General features: G+C 37.7%; 1 protein-coding gene across 3 annotated transcripts in view; it reads right to left on the bottom strand.

Annotated features, from left to right (window-relative positions):
• LOC108740568 (gamma-aminobutyric acid type B receptor subunit 1) overlaps positions 1–16,424 on the bottom strand; it is a 172,165-nt gene that overhangs the window by 30,820 nt on the left and 124,921 nt on the right. For all 3 annotated transcript variants that reach the window (XM_025980234.1, XM_025980233.1, XM_025980232.1), the window contains exons 12-13: positions 1,856–2,006; positions 1,184–1,433 (exon numbers count right to left, since the gene is read on the bottom strand). In XM_025980234.1, the coding sequence (XP_025836019.1) occupies positions 1,184–1,433; positions 1,856–2,006 (401 nt within the window). The remainder of the gene's footprint in view (positions 1–1,183; positions 1,434–1,855; positions 2,007–16,424) is intronic.

Here is a 16,424-nt window from a genome sequence, read left to right as displayed (position 1 = left end):
TAAACAACTTTCTATTAAAGGGATTTTTCCTTATTTTTGCGGGATTTTTTGTAATTTGCCATTTTCTGGTTGGTTTTGTTTGATTTTGTTGACCTGATATTATATTATGAAGGCGCTCATTTTTCTAATTGTAAACGTAAAATTTTGTCAGCTATAATCGTATAATGCTGTACGATGAAACGGTTGATATAGACGGCGATGTGCGTTCAAGCCTACTGGTGAAGCCTGCACGTACCTGCTCAAGACCCTACAATAAATTGTCTTGAACTCTTTTGAATTGTATATTGTTTTCGTATCATTGTATGGTCTTCTTGAGAGTGACCAGTCAACAGAGTAGAAACAGATGTTAAAACTAATAAAAATAAATGTTTGAGTTGGTGTAGGTATTGTTCCGAAATCCGAACATCTAAACCCCTAAGGTCTGGTTTTGTCTGCATTTTTGGGAAACAAGATAGTTACATACAATAAAATTATCGGTATTATGCTATCGACACGAAAAGTTGTCCATGTTTACAGAAATATTGTATATTTTTTTCTTCGAATAAACGATTAAATTAACAAATTAAAAAATAATAATAGTAATAAGTTATATGTGTGGGACTTTTTCCTGTAGTAGGTTGGCAACAGTGACTATACATAGCACGCCGTGAAAAGTGGTAACAAAAATAAAAACAGAAAGATAAATCTCTACAAAATAATAAATTTATTTAATTTTCCAAGATGTAGGTACATTATGGCGCATAACTTGAGTAAAAGATAGTTATTTCCGGCCTTTTGTAAGTACTGTCAACATTAGATGGCGCGGAGTGTTCATTATTTCCTTTTTCTAAAGTCGATATGCGTGCTCCTTTTCTGTTTCTACTAAAAACCTTTTAATGAAATTTGATTTTGAGGATTCCTTTCCCCGTCGGTTGGTTGACTCTGAAGGAAACCCAATTAATTAATTTGTGTAGGAACCATTTTTTCAGGAAAGCCTCTTTTCTGTGTTTCTGCTATTGTTCACATAGGTACCTTTAGTATCTACAAAATACATTTATGTTTTGAACTTATGCTTCTTTTGGCGAATTGACAGCATAGTTTTAACGGGCCGAGGAAATTGCGCGCGCATACGTAACCTCTAAATAAATATGTACATAAGTTAAATAGATGCGTTCGAAAGAAATTAATATGCTTGCCCACTTACCATTCTCACTTTAGGATCACTTTTTACTTTAGTTGTCAGTCTATGAACGCGCCATACTTTACTGAACATGGCACCATAACCTAAAGTGAATCCTATGGTAAGGAGCCATGCTCTCGCTTGACATATTTTCGGATAGGACTCTGGTGAAACGAACCTGCCGTCAAGTCCAAGAAGATACACGCTAATCAGACACACTATCACTCCAAGTAACATTATCGTATTGCAAATAGGATGTGATGATTGAATAACCCTGGAACACAATAATAACGTGTTGTTTTAGATATATTTTTAACATTTTTCACTTATTTTTAAATTGCTCACTGATCTTAATATAAATATCATCGTGAGTGATGCTAAGGAAGTCTTTAGCAAGGGCGAAACGTTAGCATCAGTTAACGTAATCATAAGTATTATTAATTACTACCACTTCATAGCATTTTTCATATTATTGACATTAAAGACATGAAATGAAATTGGAGTATGTTACAAGTCTCCTTCGCAAAGAAAATTTGATTACAATGGAACGAAAAACAAGAAATTCAATTTGTTTTTTATTACAAATAAGTATCGTATGATGGGTAAACAAATAACATAAAAAAAGAAATAAAAGTCAATCCTACTCTCTTAAAAGTTATGTAGGCCAAACCCTAAGGCCTAAACACAGTAACTTACCTGCGATGGCTATTCCAGGTGTTGAAAACAATTAATGCAATGGCGATGATAATTCCAACACTCGATATGATACACATGCACACAAATAACGAAAGTGAAAGAGTTCTAAGCACTTTCCTCACTATAGTCCTGTCTTGAGGCACTTTTCCACCTGCAATAAGAAAAAGAAGACATTAGATTTAAAAGGTTCAGAGAAGAATTTACCACTATGACAAATAGTTCATTTATAAATCTCAACCTAAAGTTGTCTTCAACACATTTAAGTCTTTTCAGTTTTAATAGTATGTCTGGTATTTATTAAAAGCATGTTTAATATACATTAAAAAAACATTTCATTTCCATCAACTACTAATGCTGATGGGCGGGGAGTCCCTCCGGACTACGCCGGAAGGTAGGGTGGAAGACCCTCTTCAGCCTCCTTTCAGGAATCGTTGAAATGGGTGGGTGGTGGTTTGGGTTGGAAAGATGAAACTGAAGAAATGAAAACAGAGGAGAATGAAAGATTTATCTGTGGAATATTACTGCCCCAGCATTTGCCTAAGTGATCCAAGGAAACTTGAACCATGGCAGATGAACCCAGAATTCTAAACCTCTAGGTCATGCTGCTCGGTAATAATATACATTAAAACCAATACATTCCATTAAAAGAAAGCCTTTGGATGTTCCATTCCTACTAGGTACTAATGCGGGGGCGTGGGCAGTCTAGACTACCACGGAGGGTAGAGCGGAAGACCCTCTTCTTTTTAGTAATCGTGAGAATAAGTTGGAGATGGTTTGGATAAGAAAGACGTGACGGATAGACGTGAAATAGCATTACTACCCTAGCATTTGCTACAAAAATTTTGAACTGGTACCTTCCCGAATTCTAACGATAAGCAATGGTCTAAATCTCTAAACCGTACCGCATTCCATTAAGGTAGTGCAAGCATTTACCTGTTGCACGTTTATAAAAAAAGACTAGAGATAGGATTACTAACTACTTGACCTGTATAATCTATGGTGCGAACCGTAAGAACGGCACCAAGTTGTGCTCAAGGGTCTATTGCGCATCCGATTTGTACGCAGGAAAGAAGTTTTGGTTTAGGTTTTGTGTTTAACGAATGGTAGATGTGCAGCCGCCCATCGCGCAACGGACGATTGTACTTTCTATCCTTCAACCCATTCGCTATCTATATTTAGTGTTCTTGCTCCTAACACAACCCATCACGACCAGTTTGAAAATTGGGGCAATTAGGCGTCATTTGTCATAGACTGCTAAAATTAAGCCGAACTCATGAAGTACAGTTGACTTGAGCGACCCCTATTACAAAGCCCGTATATAATCATTTGGTATCATAGACACGTCATAGCTGGGTTGTTGGTACAGAGCGTATTATTGCATTATGAGAACAAAGCCGTATTATGTTCTTCCGTTCATAAACTTCCTCTAATTAATTCGGTTTCGTTCTGTCTTTCACGGCATCTAACTCCGACAAAACTCGTTGTCAGAAAAACCATCCCATGATGTTAATAAATAAATAAGAGTGAACCTCTAAATTTCCTTTAATTATGCAATTAACTATAATATGTAAATCCATTATTGACAGTTTGTGTATAACCGAACTCACAAAATTTTTTCTACATGAATTACTAGACTAATAATATTATTTGTCTGTATTCCTTGGACCTAATAAATTAACACTTACATGTCACTTGGAAATTTAATAACTGTGCATCTGCAAACCACTGGAGCAAAGTCTTCAACTTCTTCAAACGTGTTTAATTTTGGCAAATTGGTTTTCAGGAGTATTATCCTGCATTTACGACACGGATGAGCAATTCCAAGCAAGATCTTGCTTTTCATATTCAAAGATGCGATCTGTAGGTACATCGTCGTCTGCAGTCTTTTCATAAATTGGAAACTCCGAGTTAACATTTAGTTTCATTCGAGTTGTTCCTTAGATGCAGGTTTTCAAGGTAGAGTAGAACTTAGTAGTCTGCCTACTTATTACTTGGCGCAATTACCTACATGTACCTACGTTGGCAAATACACGCTATAAATGTACTTATTACATAAATATATCCATATTATGTGTATATAGAAGGAACTATAATGTAAAGCGTTCCCTTTCGCGAACTCGATGAAATTAAAGTGAATAACGAACTGGATCGTTGCCAGAGAAAGGGGACGGCAACCGTAACTAGAACAAACTTATGAAAAGTAAGAACTCCGAAATGGAAAACAAGCAAAAGTTATTGAACATTTTCTTGGAGAGCTACTCGAAACGAATGGTGGCAAATAGACAAATGGGAAACAGTTACGATTCGAGGTAGAGTTATTGTACTTTTTTCTGTTTATGACTAACAATTCTTGCGAAGTTTAAATCAGATCTGACAACTGAAATGATTACAGTAATTCGTGGAAGTGTTCGATCGGCAAGCTGGGAAATGAGGTTAGAATTCTGCTCGAGTTTTGGACCAGAATGTGATAATACGCTTAATTCACCAGCATGAATTTGAAATTAATTTTTGATAAAGAAGTATGCGTCAAGTTGTATGGTGATGAATGGTGTAGTTGAGCGAAATTGAGAGAACGCTCGGCATCGGCAAAAATCCTTACACAAAATTATTCGATGTCGTAGATGAACTATAGATCCAAAGAAAGAAGAATTCAAGATCCATTATGTTCCGTAAGTCTGTATCCCCCTCCCAGAATCCTTACCATGTCGTGGTGGCGGGGAAGGGGGCTCTGTACGTAATGACGGGTGTTACACCAGGATGCAGAATGCAGGTGGAAAGTAGCCTACGGACAAGGGTGAAGGACCGGAACCACCTGTCCGGTGTGATTATATATTTGCCGTCGAAAGGAAGGTTCTCCAGGTGCGGTTACCGACACCTTCACATGGAGGTCCTCCGAGTGGTCGCCTCCACGTCAATGCTCAAGGCAATGTAAGTTTTCTGGCATAGTGGTGTGTATCGGATGGCGTCACAGAATTAAGGGTAGCCTGCCCCATTAGGGGGATTACGACGTGTAGGACTGACTAGCTATACGTGGATTGTATGGTCTGGTCCATTAAGGGGGCTGCAAACGAAAACAGAGTAGAGGCGAAAAACATCCTAGTTTGGACGAGCTAGGAGGCTGAAGGGTGTAGCGTAGACGGCAAAACGGATGTCGCGCTAGGGGTGGTTTGGAGTAGGCGATGACCACCGGAACGCCTATATCGGAACTCAGGAGTCTGACTTCGCCCCCTCTCTCGCCATTTGGTGCCGAGAATGACGGTGTTTGTTTTATAGCCCGTATGCTGGGTTAGGGAGCAGTGCAGTGGGGAACCTGGTCTTTAGTTAATACTCGAGTTGAATGCACAAATGTCGGATATGCCCAAGCCTGGAAGTTATTCGCCTCGTTAACCTTCAGGCACCACGATGACTTCCTCAGACCAATTTGTCTGTCAGAAGGGAGACCCCAAGTTCTTCATTCCATCCTGGTATACGGCTGTCTTAGTTTTACGTGTGGATAAGCCTAACCATGACAGGTAACGCACGTGAAATCTTCATTAGTTGTAAATCATGGCTGCCAATTGACACTTTTAGAACACTAACGTTGCTTCAATCGGTGCAGAATTTTAAATTGCAGAAAATCTTGTATACTGGCATGCTGAATAGTTATTCCGGTTCCACGCGTCTGTCACTCATAGTAAGTAATGGGGCGCGTATTTTGTTTAATGTGACTTTGATGCGCTGGTACAAAACATTAACTTGGGACAGAGTATTTTGTCAATTACTAGGAGTAACAAACGCGTAATGTCTTCTATTATAATTGTCTCTCATTGATTTATATTTTATTGCTGGAAAGGAACATATCCTTTACTTTTAGGGTAGTTCAGTCCTGTTAAAGATCTTCAAAATGAATGAATTACCTTGTTTGATTATTCTGCTTGCTAGTTGCTCGGAAATCTTGGCATATAACTTTCAGTGGCGTTTAAGAAGCATTTCTATTGTTTTATTTTCAAAAGCACCTACGAGGGTTAACACACATTTAATCAATTCTAATTATGTTTGTCGGAATGTGATAAAATGACCAATCTTTGAAGAGAATTTTTGGCTCAGTTCCATCAATGGAAAGACAAAGTAGTGAACTCTTTCGGAAATATATTTCATAGGCATAAAGCATTGCATATAATCCATTTCAAATTTTGATTTACGTTTTGAGTTTTTGAACGTTGTCGATATACGCACCCCATGATAACGGATATTACTAATGGTATTAGCATAATGTCCGTAGATGGAACCATCTATTCAACTCGTTGTTTTTAGAGGTTTATTAATGATTTTTTTACGGTTGACGGAATTGTAAAACCTAACGGAATAAATGACTGAACCTACATATGATTAATAACTTTTAGGTGCTAAACCGACAAATGTACAGTGGTATTTTCTGTTTATTTCCTTTTATTAAAAGACACCTACACAAAACTCATATAAAATGGGGCAGCATTTATCTCAGCTGATCGTACAACATTCCTCCCCTGCTAAAATTTCACTTTCATTGCACCAATAAAAGTATAAGTTCAGTACATTTGGAAAGTGAAAGTGTGAAAGTTGTTAATCGGTCGACTATTTAATCAGTTACTAAAGTTTTGAAATCAATTAATCCGATCAAATTATTAGCTGATCGTTGAGTTTGTAGTGTCTTTAAAGAGAGTTTGAATACACAACTTTAGTAATGAAGTTAACATTTTCTATATCTCTTCAAATTATAAATGTTCAACGGGTTAATTATTTAACAATTTCCCCTTTTTCACTCGAAATATTTTAAGGTGTAAGAATTAGAAGTGCTTCATTTATCAATCAATACTCTCAAACACCGCAGCAGTCATTTGCCTGCACGTTTTATAATATAATAGGGTTTTTAATTTGAGACTCTCCAGGGGGGATTGTAAAGTTAGGCTCAGCTTGTTGACTTCATTTCGTAAAAGGTAATTAAAACTTCATTTAGGAAATACGGGAATGACAGCGGCAGACAAAAGGCAAAAACAACTCTCTCGTTTCAACGTTAAATAGAAATTCTGCTTTCGAGAGCGATTTGGACAGACATCTACTTTGATGCTGTAATTTAATGAAGCGAAAATTCCATAGAAAGAGCAAAGCTTCTGTCATTTTTGATGTCACGGAGATGGCCAAGACGACTGAAAATCGTTACCCTAGATCTTTATCAACTCTTAGGAAAAATACACTGGATGCGGAGCTGCATCTTGTGTCACAGAAACATATTCATCTATTATCAATTATGTCTTATACCAAGTATCTTCGAACCACTCCATTGAGAAAAATCCCAACTGTTATCAAAAGCATTAGTAAACAAATCCAGTAATTGCTGTCTATTCCCATTGCTAACTGCAACTGTGGGCTAAGGCTCAGGCATCCTAAGTCGCACCTGACCTCTGGATCGGAACCGGGGCTTAAGTCCCCTTACAGCAAAATGTCTTGAGCACTGGTTACCCAAGACCTGGACCATCCTACCATCGGATACTAAAAAATATAGATATCATCCACGATCCCCCATTTTGCCTGAAATCCCAAACAGTGGGAATCGGTGCAGTTCCGACCTCTGATTGGTAGAGATCAGATACTACACCAATGGAGTGGAGGTCCTAAACGTTATTGCACACTCAAAAGCCCACGTCGGTTAGGATAGCCGTACCAACCTCCCACAACAACGGTTGGGCCCCTATCTTAAAAGACCAATGCATGAATTCTTGGCGAGAGTCTCCTGAATTAGAATGAGGGGCGCCGGATAGTCAGATCGCCGGCGGGGCCCCCTTCCCCTAGCACTCATGTCAGTCAGGCTGCCCCGAGTATGAGTATCGGACGAGGTCACTTTCGTGGATCCTGTACCACACATATTTGGGATTGGTTGCGCATACCCTTAGTTTTAGGGGTAAACGACGTGTGGTCTGCCCGACACCTCTGGCGATTACTTATAACGGGATGAATTGGTCTGTCCCTGCTCGTTAGTCTCGGATACAAGTCCGGAGAACCAAGCGGTATCATCAACATGTCAACATTTAAAGTTCATCCTCAAAGCCAATAACGATGGGCAGGCTGTTCCACGACCATGCACTTCGGTGCAATGTGTTGTTGGTGGGATAGAATGGAAAACGCAGGAACGGGTAGATGAAGGTGATTGGAGCGAAGAAAACCTGATGGGAAAGATGTAAAATAGTAAAAGACTGTCTGCTTCTTCGACTTTTGCCTACATATTCCATGGAAGCCACAGAAACGGAACAGGCAGACCTGGAATTGAATTGATACTCCATAGTGTTTGACAAGGTTGAAAGCTGATCTCCTACAGTACAGCTTAATGTTTCGATTGAAAATATGTTTCCTTACTTTTTTTTCAGTATTAAGAGTACATAAAGAAATTATTATTTATTTAGGAGATTACGTATCTAATACTCAAATCCTTTAGGTAAAGGATCTTTAATATTCTAACATTGTTCACCCCACACAATAGAAAACTGGTTTATAGTAGACTGATGAGTGAGAATATTTGTTGAGGGAGCTTCAAATATGTGAAAATAATTCGAAATCAGATCAATTCCGATGCATGTCGCGATTTTTAAATGATATTAACAGCACGTAAAGTCGCCTCATTTCCGTTTAAAGCTACGAGAAAACATATCACGGTTCATAACCGTGTTGGTAGAAACGTGTTCGTATTTCCAATTGGTGAAAACGAATTCGTATGAAAGCTTTCCGAGAAATCATATTACAAACAGAACGTAGTTCGGTCTACAAGCGACTCATCCGGAGTGAGATATTGCACATTGCAACCAAGATGGGACTCATACAACTTGTCGGATTCAATTTAAGCGTATAATGAAAGGCTTATTTAAACGCACTACAAGATGATGATATTGTGAAGGTACAACACATACAGTAATGGATTTTGTTATGAATGGAAGCTATTTCTGTGGAGTTAATAAAGACAGTCATAGAGTACGTATGTATACGTAAGCAAATTGTAAAGCGATGGTGAAGAAGAAGCGTTATGGATATGTACAGAGTGTCTTATTTTGTAATACGAATGCGTGGATTAAGTAAAATTAAACGATCGAAGAAAAACTTAGACTAGGGAAAACCTGGAATCGAATCTGCATCCACCCCAATGATATGATATGTTACTATCCCGTAGGAAAAATTTCCATTCAATTTCTGTTAAAAAAATGCCATTTAATTACCACTGATAATAATTAATGGTAATAAATGGAGAATTGCCGATGGGATTCCCATTCCCGAACTCAATGGGATTTCCACTGCTGAACGCAATGGCGTTACCCTTGCTGAACGCAATGGAAATTCCATTGCTGAACTCAATGGAAATTCTATTGCGTTGAGCAATGGAAATTCCATTGCGTTCCATTGGAACTTCATCAGCATGCTTTTTTCCATAATCCGTATTATTTTGTTGAGAATTTGGTTCTTCAGGTACCTGAACCAAGGGATGTGCCTGGATGTATGGCTCTTCATCATTGCGTTTAGATTTCTTTGCTTTTGCTTCTGATAAAATCACATCACTCTCACAGATGACTCCGGCCTCCTCTATATTCTGGCATGGTTCAAAATCAACAAACAATGCTTCTAATGTAGGCTTTTTCACTTGTCTAGGGGTTGTTGAATAAAAGGCTTCGGGAAGTTGAATACATATATAATAAACATAATAATGAATATAAACAGCAAGCAGCAAAACGAGTAACAAACAGGAACTAAATATATACAACTTATATTCTATATCCAACGATTAGTTGAATCCATCCAAATTTGGATGGATGGGTGGCGTTGTTGATGATGCATAATCATAATATCATAATCGTGGCGATCCTCTATACCATAACCTTACGTGAGCCCACCGAACCAACCCTGATGCATAGTACTTTAGATGTGCCAATCAGGAAACCCTTCTTCCATCATAACTTAACCTAAATCCATGATGCATAATACTGAGAGAACCCTGTTTCTCCATCATAACTCAAATTAGGCTAATGGTACCTAACATTTCACACCACCTAAAAGCTAATTCACCCTAATGATTCCGTTGGCGGGCATTTAGTTACCATATCCTGTCTATATACTACCCTACGATGACATTTAAATTAAAATTCCCACTAAGCAACATCCTGGATATTGAAAGTAGTGATCTCACCGAGATAGCAGTTTATGATGATGACTTAACCACTCTGTGGTCTTTGGAAAGTCTCTCTGGGTCATTCTTCAGCTGAAGGGATTAAACAACACCCCTTTTGTTCAGAAGCTCTTGTATCTTGAATGAAGATGGTTGAATTATTACAAAATAGTTTTCTGTATAACTGTGTGTACTTGCAAGTTTTGTTTTTATTAATAGATGTCACAAGAATATTAAAAAATAATGGCTTGGTTGGGAGAATGACCTAGAAAGACGTTCTAAAAGTCAAGAGGTGGTAAGATGTTAGTTATCCATCGATATGAATTTGTGTCTGGACAGAATCACTGATATTGAAGGTAGGAGCGTAAATTAGTTGATTCCACAATTTTTTCTGGTGAAAAATGACGTTGGAATCATAATCATTAATAAATAATCATCATTATGCAAAGATGGTTTTCCATTCTGATATGCCGGTAAATAATGTTTTACTAAATTTCGACTACCCCTACCTCCCTTAAATACGTGCCACGATTTCGGTTATAAAATTGTAGGCTCTTAGGTATCTGAAATATTGCCTACCTTTTTTTCGTTTAGGTACAGGAATTGATATTCTACAAACATCGAAGGCAGTAATTTTGTGGTTCAATTCTCAGTATCGTTTGCTGCTTACAGCGGGGAATTTTTCGCCCTTGGCACTTCGTGTTATCTTATGGAATGGGTCAAAGGGCTCATGTTTGCTCTCGGTGTAGTTTATGCAAGCATTTTACGAAAGATAAATATAATGAGTATAGTCCCTTTTTCTAGGGTAAACTGAAATTCCATTTGAAAGGGTAGAATGCCAAATATTAATTCTACACTTCAGAAACATTGTCTGAATTTCAGATAAATAATTTTACAAAATTTGTAACTTCTGACGATGCTACAACATGGTGAAGGGTATGTTTGTTGAATTAACAATAAAATCTGTTTCAATCTATAATATAAAAATGAATCGCAAAATGTGTTGGTAAGCGCATAACTCAACAACGCCTGGACCAATTTGGCCAAATCTTTTTTTAAAATGTTCGTTGAAGTTCAAGGATGGTTTTTACAGCGAGAAAAATTAGAATTATTGCTGGAAAAACCCTAAAAATAGCCCTTTTCTTTTTCCCATACAAATGATTACTAATCAAGATGATGTAGTCAACTATCCACCGGAATTTTTAAACTCGCTGGATTTGCCAGGATTGCCACCTCACAATCTTCAATTAAAGGTTGGATCGGTGGTTATAATGTTGCGAAATATCAACCAACCGCGTCTTTGCAACGGTACACGGTTAGCGATAAAAAAATTACTAAACAATGTGATAGAAGCAACTATACTCAAAGGAAAGTATAAAGGAGAAGATGTTCTCATACCGCGCATCCCAATGATTCCGACTGATGTGCCATTTGAGTTTAAACGACTACAGTTTCCAGTGCGGCTTGCTTTTGCTATGACTATAAACAAGTCCCAGGGGCAATCATTAAGTGTTTGTGGTATTAATCTAGAAAACCCATGTTTCTCACATGGTCAATTGTATGTTGCCTGTTCCCGTGTTGGAAAACCAACAGATTTGTTTATCTATGCGCCAGGTAATCAAACAAAAAACATCGTATACCACAAAGCACTACAATAATAATAATAATAATAATCTCTCGCTGGATGGCTGGATCAAGGGCCAGATACAGAAGGCGGTAATCCTGGACACGGCGCGCATTGTCAGGAGGTTCCTCTCTCTGCGGCCCTAACCGCCGGTAGCTTGGGCCCTGCCCCGTTGCTGGCGGCACCCTAGGTTAGGTTTTTTATACTGTGTTTATATTTTGTACTGTATTTTTTATTTTACTTTTTATATGCATTTTATAAAAAACCTAGCCTAAGATCTAAAGTAAATAAAGGAGATAATAATGAACATTCAATGTCATCATATGTCATTTCATTTTAGCAGCGATAATTATTCTGTTTAAATAAGTTTAAAATCCCCGGTCGAAGACGGGGCGAGCAGCTAGTTTTTAATAATTTTACAAGAACATATTTTTCTTTGCTGTTTGAGCAATATGTTACATACGGTTGAGGGATTGCAATAATGTCAAAAGGTTTCGCGTTGCTTTTCTGCGATTGTGACGATTTCTCGCAATGTGACAATAGGGCTTTCAAAACATTTGTTGTACTTAGAAACACGAAACACAAGGGCACGTCGTGTTTCGCTTTTGTCAATTGTTCAGATGAAGTTTATGGAACAAAGGCCCTTGTGACCCTTGACACGATGACGGGAATGTTCAAAACGAACAATTCAACACATCCACTGATAAAGAACGTCGAATATTGAACCATAACATAGCGGAGATGCTTGAAGGATATTAACTTCTTCTCGAAACAATTTTCTTTTCGTTTCCCAGCAAATGTGAAACTTTTTTCATTACGTCGCCTGAATGAGGACATTATGTTACATATATAGGGTGAAGAAAATGTAATACTGAACAAGTCCATGACACTTTTACGTCTTTCATTTTAATAAAAATCGATATCAGGGCAATTTCAACGTTTGCTATTTTTAATAAAATGTAAAATTGCTGAAAGCCCTAAGAATAACATTAAAATCCGGAAGCTTTCGGAACGATCAATACAGGGAGTTAAATCTAACCAATATTTTCAATCCTACTTCTCTTTCGACGTTTGTACTAGCGAAAATGTATCCATTTGGTGAACTTATGGAATATATTTTTACAACCACATCCATCTCCTACTCTGAAAACGATCCTAAACTAATCGAACCCTCAATATCTTTTGAACAAAGCGTACCACCCTTTAGCAGCATTTATTGGACATATTTTTTTATTTACTTATATTTCTTCATAATAGAAAAAGGAAAGAGTGCGTACATAGGATTTTTGAGTCTCTTTCAATAAAAAGAAGTCACTTCTATGCTGGCGATGGGTAAATTTAGAAATTCGAAAAAGATTGTTAAGGGTGTATGTTTGGAGCACTGCGCACTGCGAGTGCGAAACATGGACGGAGGGCGCTGCACAAAAAAAAAAGGTTAGAAGCGTTCGAAATGTGGTGTTACAGGCGAATGATGAGGATACCGTGGATAGAGAAGGTTAAAAATGAAGAGGTATTAGAAAGAATAGAAAAATAGAGGACTTTATGGAAGTCAATAAGAAATAGTCGAGATAGGTTGGTAAGACACCTTTTTAGGCATAAAGGACTAATCAGAGACATATTAGAGGCAGAAACGGGAGTTAGGAGGGGTGGAGGTAGACCTAGGTTAGATTACTTTTCGCAAATAGTTAAGGATGTGGGTTTTTCTAGGTTATGGGGAAATGCGAAGATTAGCGCAGGACAGGAAGGAGTGGAGGTGCGTGTTCAACCAGTCTTAGGACTGACGACCTTATGATGATGATGTTTTTTTTATTAGCTGTAGCTGTATGAATTTTTAAAGGTGTGATGTCACTCTTACCACTCTTTGATGATTGAATGAAATAAAGTATCTTTATGTTCGATTCTCATCCCGTCGCTAGATTGTGTATATACATTGAATTTTCTCATTTATAAATACACGGGACGGGTTCAGTAGAACAAATAACATTCCTTGGGATCCATGTCTCGAACACAAAACAGTTCGAAGGAAGCCAATCGCCACGCGAACCAATGAAGGACTTTCAGTATTGAACCGTAAAATTTCCGGGATGTTGACAGAATGTTAACTTGCTCTCGAAACAATTTTTCTTTTGCTGTTACAAAAATAAAACTTGTTCGTTCACGTACCTACATCATTTATTATATCAGGAAAATGTTATTCCTTTTATATAAATTTATTCGATTTGCTCCTGCTATCTACTTGAAGGAGGAAAATTGGTGGAGACTGATATAGCAGGAAATTAACTTGTGGCCGTTTATGAAACAGGAATCTCAAAGGATGTATAATTTACAGAACGTAGTCTAGGAAATCAACACAAATAGATTCTAAGAACAGATTAACTTCTCAGTCAGTAAATGGAAGCTACCAGACGTGGGTCGCAATCTATATCTTATTTGATCTCATCACCACGTTAAAGGTAGATCTAGTAAATCACTAGCCAAATCGCATGTTTACATAATATCGAGATACGGCAGTATGCCATGCGTCACTATCATCTGATATTTACTGCTAACTGAAGTATTTCATGTGTTAGGTAAGGGCCTTATCAAGGTATCTAATACTTATCCAGCTGAATCATTATAGATGTGAATCATGAAAGACACTTTATCCAAATTGATAAGAATTATATAAGTTTGATTGTTTCGATAAATTAGTGACCATGAATACAAATTTATTTTTCTTTAGGATTTTAAATAGAAGAAGTGGCTGATTTTAGGTATCTAGGATGTCGGATAAGTCAGGATGGAAGGAATAGTAGGTATATAAAGCAGAGGATAGCACAGGGTCAAGTCGCCTTCAATAAAAAGAAGTCACTTCTATGCTCGCGAACGGTTAATCTAGAAAATCGAAAAAGATTGCTAAAAGTGTATGTTCGGAGCGCGGCGCTGTAGGGGTGCGAAACTTTGACGGGGGGCGCGACGGAAAAGAAAAGGCTAGAAGCGTTCGCAATGTGGTGTTACCGGCGAATGATGAGGATACCCTGGATAGAGAAGGTTAGAAATAAGGAGGTATTAGAAAGAATAGAAGAACAGAGGAGGAAAAAAATCGATTGTCTGTAAAGTCGGTTTACTGACGATAGTTGAACGTGACAACGTCATAAGAAAATACTGGTGGAATGGTTTCATTTTTCAAAAGAAAATTTTAATTTTATTTGTTTGATAGGTATTTTGTATCGATATAGAGAAGGAGGTAAATGGAAATGTATTATTGTATAGCGGCTGTCCACGCGGACGCATCGCTCACTCAAGTAGGAGAGAGACAGGTGTCGAACGCTGTCGAACGCGGAGGCCGATTGTGCCTCTTTGTCGCTCGTTCCGCGCTCTCGCTTGCACTTCAAGCATTAAATGGAACGCCTCAGAGCGAGGTAACGCCGCATGAGTCATGTTTTTTCGTGCGTACAGCCGGCTGCATCGAATTATAAAACGTTGTCACGTCAGAAATAGGCGAAATAGGTTGGTAGGACACCTTCTCATGTATGAAGGTCTAGTCAGAGACATATTAGAGGCAGAAAGGAGAGTTAGGATGGGTAGAGATAGACCTAGATTAGATTACTGTTCGCAAATAGTTAAGGATGTGGGATGTTATAGCTTTAGGGAAATGCGAAGATTAGCTCAGGACAGGAAATAGTGGAGGTGCATGTCCAGCCAGTCTTAGGACTGACGACCTTATGATAATGATGATGAGTATTTTAAATAATGTTGTATTATCTACCAACTGTATATTTACGGCAAACATAACCATCAAAATGACTACTTGAGAATTATTACCTCTAGGTAATTTCAGTCAGAATTTAGATACAACGTAGATTATGGTTGGTAATTAGATGTTTCATATGCGTGGAAGGGGTGGTTAGCCACTTGCGCTAATGGGCTATTTCGAGATATATGTATGTAGGTCATCCGTTATTAGATCCCTATTGGAGGTTCCCAACTTTAGGATATATTGAAACTAATGAAATTATGGGATTTGCTGTCTTATCCTGAGCTGGATTGTTTTAATTGATGATTATTCTAATTGATAAGCGTTACCAACAGAGTCTTATTCAGAGATGCTATTACAAACCTGTTTCAGAAAAAAATTTCTGCATGAATCTTTCTAAAATCGCAATTGTTTGAGTTATATTTCTGCTTTTCCGATCCAACGTCTAATTTTCTGAAGTATTTAACAATTGATATTAAACATTGTTCAAGTAATATATTAATCTACAGTACCGAAGTCATCTAATTTGTATAACCAGCATTCTCCTTGCGTAGATAGATACTAGGAACAACAAAACTTACGAATTCATTCATGATTTGTCAACAAAAAGTCCACATAAACAGGTAATTGTTAAAATAAACGAATGTCTTACCATCATTGAACAAGTGAATGTACAGTGAACGCAAGTAAAATGGACTAAGTGACGATTCCAAGCCTTTCCCCGAAATATCCATGACTGATGCTTTTATTTACACGTTTTCCAATCAAAGCTAAGTTTTATTTACTTTATTTTGTTAATTTAACTACTTCATATTTACCCTCAATTTTTGAATTGTATCATCGCTTATACAGAGGGCTTTTTGTTCCCTTAAAATCATTTATTAGAGAGAGAGAGCAGCCTGCCGATGATACACGTCTGTGAAAGCTGTGGCTTGCATCATTTTTATGGCCTGCGTCAGTATGCAAAGCGTGAGCAGTAAATAAAGGCAATTCCACCGCTATGTGTTTTATCTGGTATAGTGAGAGACGGTCATATAAAGTGGAGTTT

Source organism: Agrilus planipennis, unplaced genomic scaffold (assembly GCF_000699045.2).
Source record: "Agrilus planipennis isolate EAB-ADULT unplaced genomic scaffold, Apla_2.0 scaffold180, whole genome shotgun sequence".
Classification (NCBI taxonomy): domain Eukaryota; kingdom Metazoa; phylum Arthropoda; class Insecta; order Coleoptera; family Buprestidae; genus Agrilus; species Agrilus planipennis.
The sequence above is the reverse complement of the archived record's forward strand: the minus strand, read 5'-3'. Positions and strand labels throughout refer to the sequence as shown.